General features: G+C 33.5%; 2 protein-coding genes across 3 annotated transcripts in view; one reads left to right on the top strand and one right to left on the bottom strand.

Moving 5' to 3' along the window:
• The window catches only part of LOC126733584 (limbic system-associated membrane protein-like), a 607,444-nt gene that overhangs the window by 390,556 nt on the left and 189,402 nt on the right, over positions 1–27,486 (top strand). The window lies entirely within an intron of this gene.
• LOC126733585 (uncharacterized) lies at positions 7,277–8,918 on the bottom strand. Of its 2 annotated transcripts, none has more exons than XM_050436934.1 (4): positions 8,688–8,918; positions 8,284–8,511; positions 7,962–8,138; positions 7,277–7,858 (listed from the first exon to the last, which is right to left on the bottom strand). In XM_050436934.1, the coding sequence occupies exons 2-4, from the start codon at positions 8,494–8,496 to the stop codon at positions 7,484–7,486; spliced, it is 765 nt and encodes a 254-aa protein (XP_050292891.1). In that variant the 5' UTR covers positions 8,497–8,511; positions 8,688–8,918; the 3' UTR covers positions 7,277–7,483. The 2 variants fall into 2 exon arrangements, with proteins under 2 accessions (XP_050292891.1, XP_050292892.1); XM_050436935.1 differs by lacking the exon at positions 8,688–8,918 and adding an exon at positions 8,579–8,622.

Genomic DNA, 27,486 nt, shown 5'->3' with positions numbered 1-27,486 from the left:
GCTAAAATTATTAAACATTTTAATGAGTTAGGTTCTTGGGACGAACAAAGTGCCTATCTGTGTGGCCTTATTCTTCTAAGTCCTGTTTTTCAACGAAGAAATCATCGCCCAGAAGAAGAAAGTCACTTCCGGCAGGCTAGTTACTTTTATAAGGTAAGAGTGCTACGTAATAAAGGAAAAGTCGACATTCCAGTATGCCTTAAAGCATTTTGTTCACTTCATGGAATTACACCGAGAAGAGTTCAGACTATTCACACTTCACTTCTAGTCAAAGGAGTTGCTCCTAAGGACAACAGGGGGAAACCATCCTATAAACATCGTGCACTTAAAGAAGATATAAAAAACTGTGTTATTTCTCATATTCGTTCGTTTAAGGGTAGGTCTAGTCATTATAGCAATAAAAAGTCAAAAAAAATTTACTTACCTGAATATTTGAACATTCGCAAAATGCACTTAATGTATAAATTAAAACATCCAGATAAATCTGTGTCTTACGAAACTTACAGAACTATTTTTTCGACTGATTTTAATATCAGTTTTGGATATCCCCGCTCTGACACCTGTTCCAAGTGCGATGAATTCAATGCTAGATTAAAGTCGCTAAATTTAAGGATTACCCAAAACATCACTTTGGAAATAAAAGAGTTCCTAAATCGCAAAATAAGAAAGCTTACATTAGAGAAAGAACTTCATAAGAAAAAAACAGAAGCCTTTTATGCTAGGAAGAGACAAGCTCGACTTCAAAGTAGGAAATCAATAGAGATAGAAGCGGTGGCCATGGACTACCAAAAAAACTTACCAGTCCCGAACATAACGACTAATGACGTCTATTATAAGCGTCAATTATCTTTTTATTCTTTTAACATCCATAGACTTTCTGATTCAGTATTTTATACCTATTCAGAAGAAGTAGCTAAGAAGGGTTCTAATGAGGTATGTTCTTTTTTAGAAGATTATGTTACTCATCATCTTCCTAGTAGCGTTAGGATTTTAATAATTTTGGACTCTTGTGGAGGACAAAATAAGAACTTTACAGTGTTTCGCTATTTGCACTACCTGGTCCACCAAAAAAAGAGGTTTCAAACTATCAGAGTTGTATTTCCGATTAGGGTCCACTCATTTATAGAGTGTGACAAAAATATGGGTATAATTAACTGCAAATCCAAGACCGAACTACCTTCAGACTGGGTTCGGGTTTTCAAGGAAGCTAGAGTTAAACCAACACCTTATAAAATAGAAGAAGTTAACGACAGCCTTATAAGAGACTGGAGTGCATTTTTGTCTCCTTTGTATGTAAGGAAGTGTCCGTTTTTGAGTCGACCAATAAGAGAGTTGGAAGTCACTGTGAATCATCCAAGAATGATTCTTCATCGTGAAACCTATAATGGATCTTGGACTACTTCCATCGTAACTAAACCAGTCTCCAAACTCACACGAGGCCCACCTTTATCTGAAAAGGAGTTTCACTATCCACCACGAGCTTATAATGGTAAGTTTGTCTTGTAATTCCTTTAAATAATAGTGTTTTTGTTAATAAAATATTTTTTAAGGTAAAATTCCTATTTCAAGAAAAAAATACAAAGATCTACAGCAACTGAAAAAATTTTGTGACGAGAGCACGTTTTCCTTTTACGACAACCTTCCTGTACTACCCGCAAAGAAAATCCCTAAAATGAACAGAAGAGAAAAGCCCGTTAAAACAACAAAAAATAAGCGCTAAACACCAATATAGTAAATACGGTAACATTTAAAACAAAGTGACTTTGCACGTTTTTTTCCTGTTTTTTTTGTACTTTGGTTGGTTTTGTAATAAAATTTAAAAAACTAATTGATATTTTTAAATTTCATTACATAATTTAAAAAGCTAGTATACGGTATAATAATTGTTTCCAAAATCAAAATTAAAAAAAAAATATTATAAAATTTATAGCGTTTTCAAATTTAAAATTTTATTTTCTCAAATTCAATTAATAGTGACTTTGCACGTTTTTTCCCTGTGGTCTTCATATATCAAAGATGCTTCAAAAAATTTGAACAAAACGAAAGTCCAAATGAAAGAAAATATAATGATGTTGACCATGGTCGATGGAAAGGTGAGTAAAAAAACAAAAATTGATCCGATTATGCGAACCCGAAACATGATTATTAGGTTTTATTATTGTAGTTCTATCTAATAATTAAAAAAAAAATACATTTCAGGTTTGCAACTCTGTGACATGCACATCATCTACAATGAGGTGCTACCTTAGATGGCTTAACTTCAAAGGATTTTAACTGTATCCAAAAAAATGGGAGAGTTAATGTGGAAACTTTTGAGTTTGGTTTATCTATTCTTCATGCCCGAATACGATTTTTTGAAGCTAGTTTACATTTGGCCTATAAACTACCAGTACAAAAGTGGCAGCTCAGAAGCGATGAAGAAAAAGAAAAACTCAAACTCAGGAAACTCGCAATCCAAAGCGAATTTAAGTCAAAGATGGGTCTCATTGTAGATGTCCCAAAGGCAAATTTCGGCAACACGAATGACGGCAATACCAGTAGACGATTTTTTGCAAACCACGAACTGTCTGCAGAAATTATTGGTATAGACGCGACATTTATCTATCGCCTGAAAATTATTCTGGACGTTTTGTCGAGTGAGCATGAGGTCAATACGAAAAAATTTTCGGTTTTCGCTACAGAAACGGCAGAACTTTATATCCAGCTGTATCCTTGGCATCCGATGACCCCCACGCTACACAAAATACTTATCCATGGGCCTCAAGTGATAAGACATGCTTTGCTGCCAATCGGACAACTGTCTGAGGAGGCTGCTGAAGCCAGGAACAAATACATACGCCTCTATCGCCAAAACTTCGCAAGAAAATTTTCTCGACAAGAATGTAACGCGGACATATTAAACAGGTGAATCATCTTTATTTAGTACTAATAATAACTGTTATGTACCGTCTTTTTTTACAGACTTCTTCTAAACTCGGATACTATAATGACGGGAATGAGACCGAGAAGAAGAAAGTTGTCGGAACCTTTCTCAAAAGACACCATATCAATGCTACAGTCGACTGTATTTAATTAGTATTTACTGTAGTTGGTATTAATTAATATTGTAGTTAGTATTAATTATTATTGTTGTAGTTGTCAAAACCTTTCTCAAAGGACACCATATTATTGCTACAGTCGACTGTAGTTAATTAGTATTGACTGTAGTATTATTGTGCAGTATTTACTGTAGGTAGTATTGACTGTATTAATTGTTATCATGTTAGAAACATGATTACAAACCAAAAATAATTTTGGCCGCCCAGATTGATGAAATACTCCTATGTGCGATGGTTCAATTTAGAACGAGCAAGAAATAAAATCAAAAGCAGAATTTCAAATTGGAAATTTTGTGTTTTGTTGTGTATAGTATTTATAATATTAATGCATATAATTCCTAATATTTACATTATTATTAAATAATTTTTAAGTGGCAGTATAAATTGACAGGTTCTTCAAATGATTTTAAGCGAATGCTTTCTTTTATTAAAATAGAGTAAACAGGTATCAAAAATCCTTATAAAATACTAAATAAAAATATAAATTTATAAAACCTCCATGACAAACCACTAAGGGCCCTAGAAATTATTTTTTTTTTCAAATCCCAAACAATTCTAAGCAAAATAAGTAACAAAAAAGAAAAAACAAAACCCATTTTCTTAAATGGCCCTTAAACGGCGAACATTTTCTGGGCAGATTCCGGAGTGCTCCGGGAAAACAAAAGCGATAAAGCGGGAAGAAAAAAGCTCATTTTTTGCCTCGCCTATTTCTGGTTAATTTGTGTTCCCATCACGCTTTTAGCGAAACATTAACCCTCCGTGATGTCTTGTCCCCTCCTCCTTTGCCTGGTTCATTTACACTTACTTATGGAAAATATTTCGTGTCTTTTCGGAGAAAATGAGGTTTGTTCATTTATTATCTCTCTTTTTTTTCTTGCTCACCTCTTGTAGGTGGAAAATATATAGCGAAAGACTATATGGCAAAATCTTGTGAAAACTAAAGGGTAACTCAATTTAAAAATTGATTCTAACCCAATTTTCGTTAAAGAGGTTCGCGAAAATATCGTAATATTTATGCCCTCGGAAAATTGAAGTTTACGAAAAGAAACTTTTTAGGAATTCCGTTCGGTTGCGCGCTATTTTCGACGGGAAAACGAGGAAAACGTTTACCAATATAAAGTGACATTTTCGAAGTGGTTTATTATAGAATACAATATTTTCCAGTTGAATTTATTATAATAATGGTTTTATGGTGAATAGTGAATTATAGCGAACATTGGCCAAGATAACTTCAATGTTAACCGGATACCCAGCAGAAAACCCAAACAAACCTTTTTTAAAATCATTTTTATTTGCTGAATTAAAAAATATGGTTATAAGGGCGAGAAGAAAAATAAGCCTTATTAAATTTTCAGTAATAACGGAAAAGGACCAACCTGTCTTAATTTTGAGAATCTTAATCAATTCCAAGACAATAATGTATTCATTGAATTATATAAATTATTTCATTCTTTATGTCGTGAATTTCGATAATAACTGGAATGATTTGATCATTTTAATGATCAATTCTTGTAAAGATCATGAAGTTGTTGCCCTTAAGATAATATTAAAAATTGTCGGTAATAAGTATTGAAAACTAAATGCCTTTAAGCAGATAATGTTTGTTTACGCTATTGATCTTATTTATAATATTATTAAATTAATATTTTGATTTTATCAAAATGATTCTAAGAGTCTTTAAAAATGACTCTTTGTAATCACTCTGATGATGATATTGATAATATGTTATATTTACAATTATGATGATTTAATAAATTCAATCAATCAATCATATGCTTTATTGTCAAAAAATTACAAAATTTTGTAGACAAAGCTAATAAGAAAAGAACATGCGAAAACAAAACGAAACACACAAAATAAAAATAAATATACAAACAAAATAATTACATGCAAAACTGTACAAAAACAATGTACCTGGTACATCATGATGTATAAAATGTCAATAAAAATAAACACAATAGTCAATAACAGTAAATTTATTAAATACAAAGTGAAAGTGCAATTTATTTACTAAAAAAAAAAGACTAATATATTCTCTATTTTAAGACATAAAAAGAGCTAGTGTGTGTGTTGAGGCCTATATGATTATCGAAAACATTATGCACCTCTTGGCAACCGCGTATACCTGGGCAGCTTATATCGACGGCTCCGTACAAGAAAGGAAGGGAACCAGGGACGGGACTCTATACATTTTCTTTATTCAGAGAAAAGCGAATAAGTAAAGGAAGAGATAAGGATCGCTATATATATTGGTACTCTATAGGGGTTTCCTTATTTATTTCGTTGTTTCTCGGGTATAGAGAATCCGATATTACCGATTCTAAAAACATTAGGCAACTCGGTAAGATCCACTCGTGAATAAAGAAGAAAGAAGTAGAAATTGACAATATTGACATTTTTTTGTTTTGTTTTTGTGGCTCATTCCCTATAGAGTTTTTCCTTATTTAAAATGTTACCTGTGCAAAGGTATTTAATAAACAATGAAGAAAATCGCGGACGAATTTATAGATATAATTTACAAAAAAGGGTGTTCAGAGCTAATAGTGATCCCTTTTCGCTACCTGATCGGCGATTTCAAGAGTTATTTCGATTAAATAAAGATCTTGTGGCATATTTGTTTAATATTCTACTACCCCATATGGAAAACCAGCAAAGAAGAACTAGAGTGCCAAGGGAAGTTAGGATATTGATTGCAGTAAGGTTCTTAGCAACTGGTAATTATCAAAGAGGGGTGGGCGAGGAATGGATATTTTCAACAAGTCAGCAAGTAGTCAGTAGATGTATATCCGAGGTTTCAAACTTAATTGTCATCCATTTAGGCCCCATATGCATTCAGTTTCCATTACAAAATATTCAGAAAATGGATATCAAAAGAGGTTAATCAGAAAAGGGAGGATTTCCAGGAATAGTTGGGTGCATAGATTGTACCCATATATCAATTTTGTCACCAGCTTTGGAGGAGCACAATTATGTAAACCGCAAAGGTTTTCATTCCAAAAATGTGCAGATTATTTGTAGCTACAACTTAAAAATCCTTAATATCAATGCAAGGTTTCCGGGATCTACAAATGATGCTTATATATGGAGAAGCTCTCAAATAAAGCAGTTCTTGCAAAATGAATAAAATAGGGGTAGGTAATTTAATTTGTTTAATTTTGATTTGTTATACATTAAATGTTTTTGTACATACTAAATACAGCACTACAACTTTTCAATTTGTTACAGGCGAAAGAAACACTTGGTTAATAGGAGATTCAGGGTACCCACTTGAACCATGGCTAATGACTCCATTTGATAACAATCCTCCCCCAAATACACCAGAAGGTCGTTATAATCAATCTCACAAAATTACCAGAAGTATTATTGAGAGGTGTAACGGTCGATTGAAAGGTATTTTTAGATGCCTGTCAGGAGAGAGAAAGTTAAGATACAGTCCTCAGAAAGTGGGAGTAATTGTAAATGCCTGTGCTGTATTACATAACATATGCATAGATGCAGGCCTAGAGTTTGATGAAGACCTAAATCAAAATGACGATAATGAAGACCCAGACAATAACATACAAGCTCATATTCAAAACCCAGACTTAAACCAAGGGAGGCAAGTAAGGCAACAAATTGTCCAGAGATACTTCACAAATGTTTGAATAGGAACTTAAAACATGGGCGTCTGAATTTTCAGATGTCTAAATATAAATAAAAAATTGATAAAATGAAGTAATTTTGAAAAACATTATCATCTTTAATTAAATGATTCAATAGCTTATACCCAAGATGTTCTCATTTTAAAATTGACTAAGCACATTAGTTCGTTAACTTTTTGATTATGTAGGCATAGTTTATAAATATTTAACTTCAAAAATGCATACAATGGTTCCTTATTCAGATAATAAATCATTTATAAACGTTTTTTTTTTAAATTGAGAACAATCCAAGAGGTAATTTATTTAAATGTGTGCTATATATTTACCAAGATTTGGGATGTCTCATTTTGTATAATTTTAAAATATTTATATTCTAATAATTATGCTTTTTGTAAATTATATTTACTTGTTAATAAAATATTACTAAAGAAGCCCTTTTTTGTTTTTTTGTATTGATATTTCAAACGCCTTAGAAAAGAAACTGTTTCTGGTATCAATAGGAATTATGAGAGTGAACCAGGAAAAAATCAAGAAAAATAATATTAAAAACACTTTTATTAAATAAGGATCATCCAGGTGAACATCTAATAATTTATATCCACAACAAAAATATTAATTCTTAACAAAAATAGGAACTCATGTTTATAAAAGGAACTTAAATACATATATATTTATACAGTGTAACTTAAAGTAAATGGATTATTAAATATACATATTATCATAAATAAAATCAAAATGCTGTATTTAATTAGATTGGCATTTACAGCAGCATTTTGAATTCCCAGAATTTTTTGCCATTATTGCAAGATTTTCATTAATTTCCTTTAGTACTTTTAGAGTCTCCTCATGCATCATTAAGAGTGTTTTATTATCATTCTTCATAGCTATTTTGCTAATTTTATTTTGTTTATTTATCTTTCCTATAAACTTTCGTTTTATACAATTTTTCTGTGAGTGAGTTTCTTCACTGCCAATTGCTACCAAAGGAGGTAGTTCAGATATCTGAGCTTCTATATTTTCGTTAACCTGTGTGGATTGTGGTGCTGTGGTAGATGTACTTGCAATTGCTGTTCCCGAGGCTTTTCTAGTATTACCTTTTTTTTCCATGCTTTCTTGGGTCTGTAATTTAATTACACTAAGGAGTAATAAAAATAGCAATTTATGAACTCTTAGTTTTTTACATGATAAAACAAACATTATGTTTCACAAATTAATACTTTACCACTAATCCTAACTCCTCTGTAGCATCTCCTTCTACAGCTGACCATCCAATTAAACCCATTAACTTTTCTTCGATGGGAGTCAGTTGAGGTACTGGACCTCCTCCACCTGTCCTGTTCATGGCCAATTTTATGGTTTGAGCCTTTACTTTAACTTTGCTTTTCCATTTGGAAAATGCCTCAAACCAAATAATCACAATTATTATTGCATTGACAATTATTAAAATGTTGTAATTTTACATACTACATGTATATAGTTACACAACAAGTCTGTATCTTGTATATATTTATATTTACATCATATAGCTTTAACTGTAAGTATACCTCTATCCACTTATCTGGGGTTTTAGACCCATAACCCATACTATTTAGTTGGGTGGCTGCTTCACTCCACATTTTCTTATAGTGCTGCCGGCCATTTACCCCAGAAAATGCCTTGGTAAGCATTTCTGGGTAATTCATCAAATACTCGACCAGCACTTGCCACTGCACAGGGCTGGTTTTTGGGGCTCTGTTAATTGGAATTGGAAGATCCATTTTAACTTAATTGTCCTGAAACACAGATAAACAAAATGTTCTTATATACCTCAATATGTAAGTAGGCAAATAGTTTCTTTACTTTAAGAAACTCCACAAATTAAAAATTATCACAAAGAAGAAAAATAAAGTAGTACGTAGCTATATTAATAAAAACTAACCTAAAAAAAAGTAAAAAATAAATTTCCTACCTTACGTGACCTACTCCATGAAAGTAGACAGAGATAAGTAGAAATTCGACATACAATAGAGTGAGAAGAAAATAGTAGCTTTTTAATAAGGAGAACATTTTATCTGTCCTTATTTAAAGAAATTCCGAGCGCACGCGATCAGTGGCGATTTAATCCGATTGTAGTTACGGAGTACAAATGGCCAAGCGATAAGGATTATAGAGAATCGTTTTCGCTATTTTTGTTACAGAGTTCCGTCCCAGACTCCTCTTTAACACGCCGACGCGAAAGTAGTGTCTCTGCACGTTACGCAACAGTGACATAAATTATAATCGTTTGTTTTACGTTTTTCTTATAAGTTGTAATAATTAGTTTAAATAATACATATGTAACTGATTTACATTTCTACTTTAATAAATTAATGTTTAAAGTAGTAGTCCTTCAAATTATTAAAATCGAACAAGTCACGACAACGAAATTGGTTTCCACAGACCAATAAACATGGTCACTTCTAATCGGATGATATCGCCTATGGAATAACATGGTATGGATGGATCTACACACGAAGACAACAATTGGGTGAGCTCGTTCTTAATTTAATGCATTTAACCTAATTCCTAAATTGTTCTATCCTAGTAGAGAAAGCAAGCTTCTATTATATTTTCTCGTATATATACTTACTTTAAGACTGTATCGTATTTATCGTAACTCGTATTAACAAATGTGGATATTTATTTATATATCGAAATAAATAAATATTTTAATAACAATCACGGAAAAATCGTACATCGTTTATCGTTTAGTTTATAATTTACAAGTTGTATTGTCTTTAACTCGTTTATTGAACATAAAATTATTTAATCGTTTAATCGATTGTGAGTGCCATTTTATTATCGAAATCTAGACAAAAAACAGCTCGTTTTCTCGTAAATAAATTTAAAAAAAAAGTAAAGATAACATGTCTCGTAGAAAAACAAAACAGTCATCAGAGGATGTTGATCCTAATGAAATCGAAATATTAGAATTAAAACACGTAAGAAAAGTTATCACGGATAGATTAAACAGATTCGTGGAATTTTTATATCAGGAACGCGAAAAAGACATTCTAAATTTAGATGAATTTCAAATCGAATGTCGGCTAAAAAGTGTCGAAGAGGATTTCTCTGAATTTGACAAAACTCAAACACGCCTAGAGTTTCTAGATTCAACAGAAATAGATTATCGCTTAGATACAGAATCATGTTTTTACAATCAAATTTCCCAAGCCAAAAAACTTATTTCTTTAGCTCAAACTGCGCTTACACAGCAAAAAATAGCATCCGATCCGCGTCATTTGGCGACGGAGGCAGCGGCAGCGGCTTCATCGTCACAAGCAGACGTTCGCGTTGTTGCCAATAGTAAGATTCCGGATTTTGCTCTTCCTTCTTTTCACGGTAATTATGAGTCGTGGTATAGCTTTAAAGACGTTTTCTCTTCGATCGTAGGTAACAAGCAGGATATTAGTGACATCGACAAATTGTTAATTTTAAAATCATGCTGTAAAGACGACGCGAAAAAATTAATCGATTCAATTGAGCTAACCTCAGATAATTATACTATCGCCTTTGAATTATTGATTAAGCGATATGAAAATCGTAGAGCAATAATCAACACGCACGTAAATAAAATACTATTTGACCTCCCAAACGTACAAAAGGAATCATCCTTTCATCTACGAAAATTGTTGGATACATTACACCAACATTTAGCCGCGTTGGAAAAATTAAAACTTCCTGTGAGATAGTGGGACGTTCTTCTAATTCCAATCATAGTGCAAAAATTAAACGATCGTACTAAGCGAGAGTGGGAAAACAAACAGACCGAACAACTACCAACTTTAGAACAATTAAAAGAATTTTTAACCAAAAAATATTTCACGCTAGAAGCTGTTCAAGTAACAGACACTCAAAAATCATTTAATACGCAAAATAAAAATTTGTACAATCAAAATTCTCAACATAAAGTTCCACAAAAATATTTACAAAAGGGTAACAGACTAGTTTCTTGTCCTAATACCCAATTTCAAGATAACAATTACTCGAACGACAATAATAACTCGGCTTCTAAATTTAATCAAACAAATCAATACTCCGGCAAATTTAGTCAACATTTTTCTTGTTTCATTTGTAAACAAAATCATCCTATTTTTACATGTCCAATTTTCATAAATCTTCCAATCTCAGAAAAATATGCTGAGATAAATAAAAACAAACTCTGTAGTAACTGTTTAAGGCCAGGACATTTAAAGGTAAATTGTTTATCAAGAGGATGCAAAATATGCAATCGTAAGCATAATACTTCTTTGCATACTAATGAAAATCAGATCCAAAATAAAAATATGACTTTGCTCGCTCAAACGTATCCTCAGCAACACGCTAACTTCTCAAATAATCCTCAAGATGATAGTGGCAATCGCTCATTTTATACTTCAGGCATAACACGGAGCAATAACGCACCTCGCGTTTTTGCACAGAATTCAAATCCAAATTTTAGACAAATTCAGCATAATGAAGCGCCGCGAGGTCAGAGTTTTAGCTAGAGATTTGACAACGCCAAGTTTTTTAAATTGTTTAAAAAGGTTATGTTCACGCCGCGGAAAACCGAGCGACATTTTTTCTGACAATAGGTTAAATTTTATAAGAGCAAATAATCAATTCTTAGAGTTATATAATACGTTAAATGATTGCGAACATAATGAAACTGTATCACGTTTTTTGTCAGGGGATAAAATAAAGTGGCATTTTATTCCTGCGCGGTCAGCACATATGGGAGGACTTTGGGAAGCCGCAGTTAAATCAGTTAAATTTCATTTAAAGCGAGTTATTGGCGACGCTTCTTTGACGTATAAAGAAATGTATACTGTACTGGTACAAATAGAAGCCTGCCTAAACTCACGTCCTTTAACGCCTATATCAACAGATCCAAATGATATCCAACCCTTAACTCTCTCGCATTTTTTTAATTGGCGACTCACTAGCCAGTCTACCAGAAGAAAATATAACCGATCTTCAGATGACCAGACTGTCCCGTTACCAGCATATGCAGCAGCTTTACCAGCAGTTCTGGGTGCGGTGGTCTAGGGACTATCTTTGTCAATTACAAACACGATCCAAGTGGAAGACGGATCAGGACAATTCCTTGAAAGTTGGTGCGTTAGTGGTACTAATGGACGACAATTGGCCGCCATTAAAATGGACAATGGCTCGAATTGTTGACATACATAAAGGTGCTGATAACATTGTGCGGGTGGTATCGGTGCGTTTGCCTAACGGTACGGTTTCTAAACGTGCAATAAACAAAGTATGCTTATTGCCCATTGAATAGCAAATATGAAGACTTTTTGTTTTGAAAAGCAGTCTTTTCAAGGCGGGCGGCATGTTGAGGCCTATATGATTATCGAAAACATTATGCACCTCTTGGCAACCGCGTATACCTGGGCAGCTTATATCGACGGCTCCGTACAAGAAAAGAAGGGAACCAGACTCCTCTTTAACACGCCGACGCGAAAGTAGCGTCTCTGCACGTTACGCAACAGTGACATAAATTATAATCGTTTGTTTTACGTTTTTCTTATAAGTTGTAATAATTAGTTTAAATAATACATATGTAACTGATTTACATTTCTACTTTAATAAATTAATGTTTAAAGTAGTGGTCCTTCAAATTATTAAAATCGAACAAGTCACGACAACGAAATTGGTTTCCACAGACCAATAAACAGTGTATGTGATACCCAAAAAGTTATCCTAGAAAAAAATCCTCCACTGCGTACAAGGCTTTTTCCAGAAAGTACGCCTTCAAAGCATTATGAAATCGAGGAAAAGAAGTAATTGATTTAATTTCCAAAGGCAAATGATTATGCATCTTTTTGGCTCTGTATAGAATAGAGCTTTTTACTAACTCGAACCGAGGGGTTTGCAGATAAAGATCATACACTGCGTTGAGAAGTGAATAATTGTGAGACGGCCTACTTGGCATTTCTGACTTATGTTTGCGTACCAAGCAAATATATTCCAATATGAATAAAGAGGGAAGAGTAAGTAGCTTGTATTTTTTAAAGATTTCTTCACAGTGAGCTCTGCTATTAAGTCCAAGCAGATACCGAACTGCTCTCTTTTGGAGTTTAAAAATGCGCTCAAATTGAGTCACACCGCATGTGCCCCAGAATGGAAGGGTGTAACGTAGATGTGACTCAAAAAGGGCATATTAAACTGTTCTTGATGTTTGAAAACTTAATTCCCTGGAAACTGATCTTAAGGCAAAACATGCTGAACTTAATTTTTTTATATAAGGGATCAATATGCAAGTCCCATTTTAGGGAGTAGTCAACATTAAGTCCCAAGAACTTCACAGATTCAACGACGTCCAAACTGGTGTTGTTAAGTACAAAGGGTTGAATAGTAGTTTTATATGATAAGACTTTAGTTTTTGAGACATTTAGGCACAAAAGATTAGAATCACACCACGATTTAATGGTAATTTAGTCATTAGAAATAGTAGCATGTAATGCCCTAGCATCCGGATTGCTTCATGTAAAGCTAGTATCGTCAGCAAAAAGACAGGTTTTGCCACTGATGTTAAGATTGGCCTAGTCATTTATAAAAATCAGAAACAAAATAGGGTCCAGGACTGAACCTTGAGGTACCCCACATTCTATTGGTTTGCAAGAAGACTTCGTCGTATTTACCTTTACAAGCTGGTTTCTGTATCTGAGATACGATTTAAACCACTCAAAGGGCGTTCCTTTGAACCCATAGTGATTCAATTTGTCAATTAAGATGTTATGGTTTACACAATCAAAAGCCTTGGAGCAATCACAAAAAATTGTTGCTGTTGAATGATTATTATTTATACTGGTGTAAACACTATTAAAGAGAGAAAACATAGCATCATTTGTGCACTTGTTACTCAAGAATCCAAATTGGTGAGGAGTAAGAATTTTATATTTAAACAGAAACGATAAGAGCCTTTTTTTTAACCAGTCGTTCAATGATCTTTGATAAAGTGGGAAGGAGTGCGACTGGGCGATAGTTTGAAGCTTGTTGTTTATCTCCTCCTTTATGCAAAGGAATAATTATTGCAGTCTTAAGGCAGGTAGGAAAGACTCCATTTTGGAATGACTTGTTAATTAAGTTTGTTAGGTGGATTAAGGTGCAATTTGGCAGATCATTTTGAGAGTGAGCCCATCTGTACCAGATGATAATTTACTTTTTATTTTATTTATTGTTGTTTGAAGCTCTGTTGATATAATGAGGGCAAAAAAGAAGCTGTGTAAATTCTCATTTGGCAGATATGAACGAGGATCGTAAGAAGCTGTTATGGTAGCCATTAGATTTTTAGCTACATTAACAAAGTAGTGATTAAGATCCTCAGGTGAAGTAGGGATAGGACTAGATGAAGAAGTCTTATTTCTTAATTCATTAAAATAGACCATGTTTCTTTGGCAACATTACTTGATTCGATCATCCTTTTATTATAATAAATATCTTTTGCAGCTTTTATAGTCTTATAGTACATTTTTCTATAAAGCTTGACATACTTATGAAAAAATACGCTGTCTGTAAATTTTTTCAGGTGTGATAATGAGCGCATGATTTTTGCAGAAACACGTAAGCTTTTAGTGGTCCATGGCTTATGATGTTTAATTTTGGTAGGTCTTAGAGGAAACGACTTATCAGCAATACTTGATAAAGACTTTATAAAACTAGAAAATTTACTATCTATATCGTCAGAAAGAAAATCCCAATCAGCCATTTGGCATAAGTTCTTGAATTGTAAGAAATTATTTTTGCCAAAAACACGGCCTAATTTACGTAACGTGTTTTTGCCTTTAGAATTTATGGAAAATTTAGTTAATGCAGCTTCATGATCAGAAAATTCGGAATTAAAAACCGTAGTTCGAGTTCGAGAGCAAAAGATGACACGACATAGTCGATGGTACTACAACTATTTCTAGTTATTCTGGTAGGAAAGTTAATATGCATTACTATACCCATTGAGGCGAAAATAGAGTGAAGAGATTCTTGAGCAGCACACACACTGGAAAAATCAATATTAAGGTCGCCACATAAAATTAATTTACCTTTTAAGGGCAAGGATTCTAGCAAGCTTAGTAGTTTTTAAAGGAAAGTCTGTAAGTCAGCGTCAAGTGTTCTATACAGGGTGTGTCAACAAGGTGTACGGCCAAGATAGCGCCTTAACTATACGAGGTAGAGCAAAAAGTTCTACAGCAAAGTTGTAGGGTTGAGAAAAACCTACGAGCTAAAAATATTTTTATGTATACTGGGTGTATCACAAAAAAGTTACTATAAAATATGATTTTTTTTAAACGGTACGCCCTGTATATTATGGTACTAAAATATGAGGCAAAAAGAGTACTTTACTTTGATATAACGTTTTTAAAATTTCCGTGTGGCATCGCAACGTAATTAATTTTTTTATGTTATTTTTTGCCTTTTAAAGGGTTCGTTTAAAAAATCATAATTAACTTAAAATTTATTCTGCGCCTATGAAACTTGTACCACAGTTATTCTAGGGTACCTCCTTTCGGCTGACTATGATAATTTGTATTGTTTTAATACAGAGTGTCTTAAAAGAACTTTCAAACTTGCTGAAATTAAATACGCAATATTTCAAATTGTTCAAATGGAACACCCTGTATATTTTTATCTTATTAAGTTTGTCCATCAAATACCTTCATTTTTTAAATAATATGTTCTATAGCTAAACCGAGTACTTTTTGAGATATTTTAACTTTTCTGTAAAATACTATGCATAAAACGGGTAAGATTTAAAAAAAAATGATATTTAATAGTAACTTTTTTGTGACACACCCAGTACACATAAGAATATTTTTAGTTGGTAGATTTTTGTCAACCCTACAACGTTGCAGTAGATCTTTTTGCTCTACCTCGTAAAGTTATGGCGCTATCTTAGCCCTACACCTTGTTGGCACACCCTGTATACACAAATAATATAGAGGTCGTATGTGTTATGGTAAACTATGGAAAATTCAAATACTTCTTCTGATAAAAAGTTATCAAAGTTAGTTACCGGTGAAAAATCGTTGTTTATAGACATAATCATAGTGCCCCCATGAGATAAATTAGTTCTATTAAATCTTGCTATTGTAGTGTAATTTTGAACAAAAACAGGTTCATCAATGTTTAGCCAGTGTTTGGTTTTAGCAACTATTTCTGAAAAATTTAGCTCTTCTAATAAAAGAAATAATCCATTAGTTTTGTGTCTTAAGGACTGAATGTTAAGAAGAAATACGCTAAGCTTGCTATCATCCGATTTATCAGAGGGTGCTTGATTCTCTGGTCGCGTCACGTTATTTAAAAATTTTTGTTCCTAGTTGAGGAACCACTGGAAAAAATAATTAGATTGACTTTCTCGTATTTTTTGAAGCCTTAAAATTTTTTCCGAAGAAAAGAAGGACCCAAAAGCGGAGAGGTTTTCTTCCAGTTCGGCTGTACCAATTCCATAGACGTCGTGGAAACGGATATACAAGCGTCGGAGGGAGTCTATGTTAGTAGGTAGGCCCTCTGAAGCTAGCATTAGCTTGACACTGGTCTTGGTGTGGCCTTCGAGACAGACGTTGGAAGGCTGGTCATAGAGGTATGACAAGTAGAGCCTAAGAGTTTTTAAGATGGTGCGGTCTCTCAGTCTAGCCAACAGGTACCGTCCATTTTCCGCATCAGAATTTTGGGATAGTCGCATCACTGGAGGAGTCATCGGGTCCATATTATGCAGTCCGTCATCATCGTTGCCTTCTCCACAAGTTTGAAGCTGACATTTTCTTTCCCAAATGACTTAGATGCAGCTATCGCATCTTTATCTGAACCAATTTGAAGCATATTGAGCTGATTTGAGACAGGTTTGGGAGTTATGGTTTTATTAGGGTTGCCGGTAGAGAATTTAACGGTGGTAATGGACCTATCCTCCGTCCATCCACTACAGCACCAGCCGGCCATACGTTCGTCTCTTTTAGCTGGCTAAAAACATCCTTGTTTTGGACACCTACTTTAAAGCTGGAGTTCACACTGTCTTCATTTTGCGTGAAGGGAAAACATCGAATAAAAGCATTAGTCTGGAGCTTATCTTTAACGTAGTGAGTCAGGAGAAATATGGAGATGATTAAGTAATGCCATTCTTCCCTAGTTATGGTTTTCTGAGGTGAAACCGTTTTTCTTTTTATAGGGGGCGAAACTTCTGATTCCAGATCGGTCTGTATAAAAATGGAAATAAATCTTTTTGCTATTGGTGGAATGTATTTAGGGATTTCTTTTTCCTTAACTGTCAACTTTTCCATTTTAAGGGCCATTTGATTAATACTCTCCCGTAAATCTTCCATTTTCTTGGCATGTTCTTGTTTGGGGGAATCATGAATCTGGATCTTGACGGATTCGTCGTGATTTCCCAAAAGAAGTGAAGACAGGTTAAAGAGCTCTTGTTTCATATCCCTGATTGAGTGAAACATTGACTCTTGACCATTTTCAGATCTACTATTGGCAAGCAAGTTGTGACTGTCATCCATTTTCTCGAACAAAACCTTCCATTTGGGATCAGTTTGACTCAAGATGTCATATAGTTCTGTAATGACAGGGTAGAGATCCGTATTCTTTTTGAGACATGAACCCAAAGCATCAACAATGTCTAAAGGAATCTGCGCTTTTTGTAACTGTGAAACCTTGTCGTGAAGGTATTTTAAAGTAGGAGAGTCACAAACATTGCAGAAGAATCTAATGTTATGGTACTTTTGGTTATACAATACCTTTGTTGTGGCCTTATCCAAACCAGTACAGGACATGCAAAAATTTCGGCGACATTCCCCGCTACAGCGAAGCTTATATTTTTCTTTCTCCAAGATGGTCTTTTGATAGGAATGACACTTAAATTCAGCCATAATTTTTTAAGATTGATTTCAAAAAGTGTCCAAATATTTAAATAAAAAATAAAATGTTCCGTGAACGAAAACTATTTGTAAAGCAGGAGACTGGAACTGTTTATTATCAAATCACACGCACTGCGAAAACTTGATGTTGTAGAGTTAAAGTTCAATAAATTGTGATTTTAAGGTCAAGTTTAGGTTAACAGGTACTAATTTAACCGGAAATCAAAACTAATGGCTAAAACTATTCTTGACACATTGATACATTATTAACCATTATATCGTGTTGGATAAGTTGGAATGGATGGCACTCAAAGATGTAGCACCTAATTGATTTTTAAAATATGTAAAAAGTGGAAAAATAATCATAGAGTGTCATGGCATAACAAGTTTAGATGATGGTTACACGTTAAGTATTTCAGGCATCCAGTCTGGTTTTAGATTGTTCCTTGTATACATTAACTTAAAATGACAAAGAATGCGCTTAAAAATAAATAAATTGTCAGATATGCTGATCAGTAACCTGTAATAAATCCACAACCAATAATGTTCGTGCTCTAAACTTGGGTTTATATCTTAACGAAATTTTGTCATTAGAGCCTACCATGCATAAAGTTTAGGAAGAATAGTTGCACCAATAGGTACGTTGAAAAGAGTTCATGTCATAGTTTCCACATACATATTGAAAAAATTATATTTTTTCTTGGTACACTGTCGCCTACAGTATCTGTCGATTTTTTGGTATTCTGCAAGGAAAAAATACAATAAACCTTTCTTTTAGTTTATTTTGCTAGACTTAGGGTTTAATCAGTGTCAATTGTGTAAGTTTAATAAGCAAGATGTGTAAATGTAGATTTTTTTAAATAAAGCATTTCTTTCTTTCTAGTGAATTAAAGAATATCAGGTCTAGACACAATAATAATGCACTTTTCTTTTGTAACTTGTAATACATGTTTTACATAAACTTAGTCTTTAATTCACGTTTTTTGAGCGATGAGATATTTGTCGAGGAATTCAAGACAAAAAAGTGCACGACTTTCTGCGCCTATATGCGGAGCTTATACCTTGACTTATATCTCAGCTGCTTATTTGATGCCAAATTTATGCAACAATTTTAAAACAATTTTTATAAAAAAAAATATTATTAACTAGTCCTTCGAGTCGGATCAAATATTCCGTTAGAGCAACATTATTACCCCAAATATGTCATCTTAAAAGAGGCTCTTCTTCTCGGGAATTCCCTTCGCGTTTCCACAATAAGCACGTACGTTTCATCGATCGTCATTTAAGTCCCTTTAAAAGGGCATAGGGATGCCGACCGCCGAATATTGCCGATAACTAAGTGTAAATGAGCCGAGGACAAAACATTAAGTGCTCCGGGAGCGTGACTTGCGACCTAAATTGCCTCCCTCTCGAGAGAACTTAATTGACTAAAGTAAGAAAAAAATTTCTTAAATTAAAAAAAGAAACTGGTATGTAGTACGTAGTACGTAGTTGCGTGACAGAAAAACATCCCCTCGCGTTTATAAACTACACTTAATGCGTGTTAACTGTATATATAAACCTGTCGCAAGATAAAGGGATATAGTGGGTCAGTTGGTTCGCGTAAACGTTTACATATAAAAAATATTAACTAATTACTATGTCGTGACAGGTGTAGGTGAGCCTGGAAATAAATATGCTAATGTTATGGGGTGATAATATTTTGATTAATTAATTTGGGGCATACTGGAGCATACCTAATAACTTTTTATTAATTGCCATTCTTTTGAAGAAATTAATTTGTTTTAATTAAGTCAAATGATCAATTAGTTTGTAGCCAAATTTGTTCAAAGAATTCAACAATTCAATCAAATTTTTGGTATCATTGACGATTTTTCCAAAACTAAAAAATCCTTTTTAATAATGAAGTAAATGAACTTACCTAACAAAGAAAAAAAAGAAGCTTACTTACTTAAAATGAGTACGAGAGAAATAAAATACATTTAAATCAAACAAACAATGAGACAAAACAACTAAAACAAAACATTGCAAGCAATTCTCAGCTGAAGTGTAAGGAGATTTGTATGGTAGTCAAACAAAAAAGAGTGGAAAAAGCTACAAAAGAGAAAAAACTAGATTACTAAAGACGTGAAAGTGAAAGAGCTTTAATTGAAAACATGTATGACACTTCCGATAAAAATACATTAAGATAGAGATAATATCAATGAACAACTCATCAAATACGAGAAAATGGAACTATAGAAAGAACTCATCAAACTACTTGTTACAATACAATATAATACAATATATTACGGAAATTTTCATAAATACACAATCCAATTTACAGATGCAACTTATAAGTTATAATATAATTCATAGTTGTAACTATAGATACTTAAACAAAAATTAATGTGATTCTTATTTTTAATATTATCGCAATTAAACAATGAATCCATTAGAATGAAACGAAAAATTTTACTAGATCACAAATTAGGCCTGTGTTCAAAATTTTTCATTTCCTACATTGATACAAAGACAAAAAAAGTTTTTGTTTTCTTTGTAAATAAATAAATATGTTATTCTACTATAAGGAACAGAGGAGCGGAGGAGGCACAAGCAGTAACTAGGAAGAAATTAAAAATTCAAACAAAATTGCAAAACAAGTGAATCGACTTTCAAGGGATTATATTTTATGACAAATGGCAACTACGTAAACTAATAATCAAAAATAATTAATAAATGCACTTTTTTTTTAATAGTAAATACAAGCACAAGAGGAAAGTCCTATGTCACCCTTGGAGTGGTGCTTGCGCGAAGATATTTGTGGGCATTTATTTTGAATCGCTGTAGGTTGTATGCGTCGGGAAATATGTGAGATGGAAGCCCGTTCCACAAAGAAGATGTTCTCCAGATGAATAAGTCCCGATACAGCGACGTCCTTGGGGTAGGCAGGTGGACTCGATGTTGATGAGCCGCAACTGCTAGACGCGTCCTTCTTGCCGGAACAGCCCTGGGTTGAATCAGGCCTGCCAGCTCAGAGGAGCACTTACCATGATAATAACGGTAGAATAAACAGAGATCAGCCACCTTTCTCCTGTGCTCCAGACTATCCAGACTCTTTGTCAGTTCTGGTTTGTCGATAAGACGAATAGCTCTCTTCTGTATAGAATCCAGCAGGTTTAATCTATGCTTGGGTGCAGAGCTCCAGACATGCGAGCAATACTCGAGGGAAGGGCGTATTTGAGCCTTATAAAGAGTCAGCAGCTGTTCTGGTGTATACAGTTTTTTCGTTTTGAAAAGCACTTCGAGTTTTTTGGAAGCCGCCTTGGCGACCTCGGCAACGTGGTCATGCCAGGACAGACTGTTGGTGACCTCGACTCCTAAAAGATGTAAAGTTGATTTCATTAGCAATGTTTTCCCTGCCCTAACCAGCTCCGGGCCACCAAGGTTAGTCTTCATCGTAAATACTGCAGCCTGCGTTTTTTAGCGTTAAAATTGACCAGATTATTTCCGCCCCACTCCAAGATTGCTCTAATATCGTTGTTGGTTGAAGCTACTTGTTGCTGCCTAAGATTCTGAGAACTTGCGGCTGTCGTTGGTTTGGCGTTGGTTTAAATGTGGAAATAAGTGTGCTATCGTCCGCAAAGCTGTAGATTGGATTGACAGTGGTTCCTAGCAAATCATTGATATATATCAAGAAAAGGGTGGGGGATAGAACGCACCCTTGAGGGACTCCAGCGTTAATGTTAAATTTGTCGGAGAGGTATCCATCGATGGCTACTTGGATTGTTCGTTGTTCAAGAAAACTTTTGATCCAATTCAATAATGAGTTTTGTATGCCGATAAAAGGAGAGCTTGGTTAGTAGTCCCTCATGCCACACTCTGTCAAATGCCTTGGAAATGTCAAGAGCGACTGAGCGGGACTCGCCGTGCTTCTCCATGGCCTCCGTCCACAAGTGTGTGACGTAAGCCAGAAGATCGCCGGTGGATCTAAGCTTTCGGAAGCCGTATTGATGATCGCTGATTAGTCCAGATGATTCCAGATATCTTAACAGTTGTTGGTTGACTGCTTTCTCCATAATCTTCGATATTACTGAAACTAGTGCAATCGGGCGGTAATTGGAGGGCATCGTCTTCTTACACTTTTTGAGTACAACTTGCACTCGAGCAGTTTTCCAGCTTGTTGGAAATTGGCCCTGCTTATACGATACCGTGAACAGTCTACATAAGGGAGGAGTCAATTCGTCTGCACAACGCTTTAGTATTAGGGCTGGAATTCCATCGGGTCCAGAAGCTTTGTTGGTGTCTATGCTTTTAAGAATTTTATATATAATTCGTTGGGGAAACGAAATTTCTCCCATCGATGAATTCACCTTTGGCAAATATGGCGGTGTTTTGCCTTGCGAGTGCAGGTTAGAATTGGACGCGAAGAGTTTACCCAGTAAGTTGGCTTTTTCCCTTGCTGTTACCGCGATAGAACCATCATCTGCTGTTAGGGGTGGCAAGGCCGACTTGGCAAATCCTTGACTAACGGCTTTCGATACCGACCAGAAAGATCTTGTTCTATTTGGGCAGTTTAGTAGTTTGTTTTTGATCCTGTTGTTGTGACTCTCTTTGCATTCATCAATAATTCGCTTGCAGCTATTTCTGGAGGCTAAAAAGTTTCTCCGATTTTCGATGGAAGGATGTTGATGCCATTTGCGATATGCTGCGTTTTCAGTGTTTACTGCCTTTTTGCAATTCAGGTTGAACCATTGCTTGTTGTTTGATCCGCATTTAGTAGAAAAAGGGATATAAGCTTCCATTCCTGCCAAAATCGTCTCTGTAATTTGGTTTGCACATTCTGAGATATTATTGGTTCTAAAGCAGACTTCTTTCCAAGGGAATGAGCGATAAAATTCCCTTTAAATTACACTTTAAATTACTTTATTAATAACTTTTTAAAATTATTATAGTTTCGTGTAATAAACTGTGTTAGTTCAATATTTAAATTTTTTGGGTTATGACATTCCTCAATTTTTGTTTTTAAATTTTGCGGTAAGATTTTAAGAATTTTTGGAAGCAAAAACAATATATTTCTTTGCAAATGAGATTTCTTTAAAAATATGATTGTATTTCATTATTTCTTTTAGAACGGGTGCTATAATGATGATCAAACTCAGTGAAAATATGTTTGATTTTGTATAAATAAAGACTTGTACGTACAAATAATCCTCTTAGATTTAAAACATTAAATTCAGAATAAAGATTAATAAACATATTTTTATATTGAATTATCTTTAAAATTTTGTTTTAGCACACCTTTAAAATCTGCAATGCAGTTTCGCGAAGACCACCTCAAATTGGTAAACAGTATCTTAAAATAGATACAGAAATGATAAACTATTTTTATTGTTTTTCCATTTAGAATGTTTCGAAGCTGGTAAAATTTGTAATAAAGTTTTCGAAGTTTTTTCGCCGTTTCGATAGCATGCTCATTCCAGCGAAGATGCTGATCAATATATAAGCCTAAATATTTAATTTTATTCGTTTTCTGTATACTTGGACAGGTACAAGAAGTATTTAAAAATTACAGGTTATGGCATGAATTTTAATATCAGATTGTTCGAGTTGATCGGCAGCCGTTAATGAAAATACTATAAATTTAGTTTTTACATTGTTTAGGCTTATTTTATTGCTACTTGTCCATTTTTGTAAAACGCTAAGGCCTTGTTCAGCTTTCAAAAATACATTTTCCCAATTGTTGTCTGTAATGTTATTACAGTGTCATCGGCAAAGTAAATAATTGAATCATTCTTCAGCAATTGCCCCAATTTATTAATATAAACTAAAAATAAAACTGGTCCCAGGACTGTGCCTTGAGGTACTCCAGTGCTAATGACCCTTCCGCTACTTAATGTATCATTACATCGCACTTTTTGGATACGATTTTCCAAATCCTATATCGGTTGGAATCCATATAGGTTGTAATGCATTTTTTATTTTGCTGCATTTTAGATAGTAATCCCGGAAGCAACAAAAGACAGCATCTTCAGTGCTTCTGTTTTGCCTCAACCCAAACCGTTTACTATAAATGAAATTTTGTGATTCAAAAAAATCCACGAGGCGGGCTTTAACACATTTTTCGCATAATTTGGAAAAGTTACTTAGAAGTGAGATTGATCTATAGTTTATCATTTAATATGGGTCGCCACTTTTAAAGACTGAAATAACTATAGCAGTTTTCCATTCTGCAGGAATTTTCGAAGTACTAAAAGTTAAATTAATTACACGTACTAAAAGCTTTAAAATAAAGGTATGTATTGATTTTATTAATTTGGCGCTTATACCGTCTTCACCCGGAGAAGAGTCTGTTTTCAAAGAGTTTATATGTGATACAAGTTCTTCTTCGTTGACTGGTTTTAAAAAAAATAATTTATTTACAGCATAGTTACTTATAAGAGGGAACAGTAACATCAATACTGACCTCGGTCCTTAAGCACTTTACTTAACACATTGCTAATATTTGGCTTATGGAAAATGTGCCAATATACGAGCTGCGATTTAGTTCTAATAGATCAACGGTGGACGCAATATTCATATTACGGTATTACGCTAAATGATGGAATAATTGATAAAAATGCATTTACTGATAAGTTCCAATTAATTCCCGATTGTCAGTCAGGTTTCAGGATACATTTTGGTACCACTACATGCTTTGTCAAAATTTCTAATGATATAAGATTTAACGAGGAAAAAAAGGATCTAACCTGTCTTACTTTGTTAGATTATAGTAAAGCTTTTGACACTATAGATCACCACTTATTACTTTCCAAATTACATTATAATGGCTTTTCGAGTAATACCATTAAATTATTTCAAAGTTACCTTTGTGATCGATTTTGTTGTGTAGTTATTAAAAATGAAATTCCTAATTTATGTTGCTGACATGAATAAATCACTAAAACACTCTCAAATTCTTTAGTATGCAGATGATTCTCAACAGTATTTACCATTAAACTTTATTAATATTCAATAGGCAGAACTAAATATAAATACTGATTTAAATAATATTGCTCTATATGCGCAAGAACACAATTTAAAAATTAATCCCTCTAAATCTCAAGTGATGATCTGTCATTCAAATGATCAGATTAAAGAGATCGTCAAAGGCAATTTAAATATTAAAATTGGAAATGTTTTTAGACCAATTAAGGATGAGCTTAAAAATTTTGGAATGTTTATGGACTGCGAAGTAACATTTGAAAGTCATATCAATAATAAATTAAAATTGGCATATCTTAAATTAAAAAATATTTCACACTTAAAAAAATATCTTTCCTCAAAAACTAAATATTTACTTTGCGAATCCCTTGTTGATTATGAAGATGCTGTTTATACTAACTCAATTTCTGGTGTACTTTGTAGAAAAATTCAAAAGTTTCAGAACTCACATATGCGATTTGCTTACTCTACAGTGCTTTCATTTCAAAACGATCCACCCATAATAACTTTCTTAAAAAAAAAAAAAACAAAAAAACACGTCAAATTAGATTTACAGGGGGACGTTTAATTATGCATTTACTAAAGTTCTTTCAATCACCTCCTCACCTCCAGCTAACCTCACTTTAATATGTCAAACGGGAACCCCCATCGCGTTATACATCATAGTAAGCAGCGTAAAATTCTCTATTCAACGGTACCAAAAAAAATGAAATCGGTAAATGTGTAAGCAAATAGTTAGCAAAAATATCTAGAAATAATGAATATTTTATTTACGCTAAACTTTGGTATTTTAAATGAATACTTTTAGTGTGGTACCTACATCATTTTAAAATTCTTACATTTTTTATAATAGATCAGCAAAAAAAAATACAAGCAATTTAGAAGTTAAAATGTGTGGTAACAAACAGTACATTTAGTTCAAGCAAATTATTTATTTTTTTAAGTAAAGAATGTGTAACGTTATTTGCGAGAAAAAAGAGTGTCTTCAAATTTTTTGCAATAATCTTTGCAGACTTATAACTTTGTATGTGTATTTATTTCACTTATATTTTTTGCAAAACCTACCTAATAGGTACAAAAAAACACTGCAATAGTTATACCCTGTATAATAAATATTACATTCTTGTAATCAGTATTAGATATGCATAATTTGCATATTATTAATATAAATAGAGGTAATAACAAAATAAAGCAACTCATTTGTTAGTAGTAATTACCGATGTACTAAATAAAACTTTTTAAAAATAAATTTTCTTAAACCCTAAAGAAAACTGGCGCAGTCGGTAGGATACACCAAGCGAGTTATATACAGAAATCATAAACCGCGTTCGTTTTAATGATTTATGGTGTATACCAATAAAAGTTAAATTAGAGATTCGGTAGTGCGAACCAAAGGGGCTCACGACCAGGGAAGATTCGTCCTATTGGTGCGAGGCAAGGAACAGCATCGTCTAACCCTCATAACGTATAGAATCCAGGGAAGAGACAGAATCGCTCATCCTATTGGAGAAATGAAGATTTTGTTGTTATTGTAAGAACATTGATTATTGTTTATTATTGACAAGAAGGTATAATTTCTAATGTTGAACGATTTAATTTGAGTAGTAGAAAATCCAAATATTTTCTGTTTTATTTAATTTTTTTAATAATAAATAAATAAATATTCAAAATGCCTGAACCCAATTATACGTTAATTAGGTTCCAAGCCGATAATATTTCATCATTTGATGGTAACCCTAGGCAAATTAAAAGATTTATTTCTGCATGCGAAAATTTCATAAATACCCATAGACATAATATTGATGTGAATGCAACAATAAATACTTGTTTATTTGATACAATTTTAACAAAGCTTACTGGTAGAGCCGCTGATTTGGTGGCTTCCAGAGTTGAGTTAACTACTTGGGAACATATTAAACAATCTATCATTAGTACATTCGCGGATCAACGTTCAATTGATTGCATCATTCAAGAGATAATTGCGTGTAGACCAAAAAAAGATGAGTCACCACAATAGTTTGGTTTAAGGCTCCTGTCTTTTGTTCTCTAAAATAAACGTTAGTTTGGATGAGAAAAGTCTTAAGGTATTAAAAATTAATGAATATTCGAATTTGGTTTTAAAAACTTTTATTAGTGGTCTCAACTATCATATGCAGTTGGTCTAAAAGACTCCAAGATACTTGAAGAAGCAATGTGTTTAGCTCAAGAAGAAGAAAACTGCATAAGTAATTCAAAAAGAAATTTTGATTTAAAACCCCCACAACAACAACAACAACAACATGCGTGGAGACCATCCCAACACAATTCCAACAATAATATATTTAGCGACCACAATTTAATCAACAACGCTATATTGCTACACCACATCCATCTTATCGGCAAAATAGATTTGAACAAAACCCGAACATTTTTAATAATAATCAACCAAGGTTTAACCCTGGCTATCCATTTAGACCACCTCAACATAATAATCAACCACAGCCACATAATAATTACAACTACAACCGTAATTATGGTAATTTTAACCAAAATAATAAACGACCTGCGACCTCTTCAGTTGTTAGGCAGTATACTCAAAATAGAGGTGAACCAATGGACACATCGTCCGGTAACACTGTCATACATGCTCATCCCATACAAACACAAAAATCCGATTTTCTCATTGAAGATGTGCATAATATGCACAATTCTGAACCCTCATGTAGACAAACCCAAACACTAGGTTGCCATTGTAACCCAAACTACCCAAATAATTCGAATAATATATATTCAAATATTAATAGACCCCTTAATTGTAATAATGAGCAGAGCTATGATAACCTAGAATATTACCCTGAAGAGAATAATTTTGATAATTTTCATTATAATCAACCCTTAGATGAACCTGAAGAATTTTATAATAATTTTCCCCACGAGGAAAAT

Source organism: Anthonomus grandis, chromosome 2, assembly GCF_022605725.1.
Source record: "Anthonomus grandis grandis chromosome 2, icAntGran1.3, whole genome shotgun sequence".
Taxonomy (NCBI): domain Eukaryota; kingdom Metazoa; phylum Arthropoda; class Insecta; order Coleoptera; family Curculionidae; genus Anthonomus; species Anthonomus grandis.
This window is presented reverse-complemented; position numbering and strand designations above follow the sequence as displayed.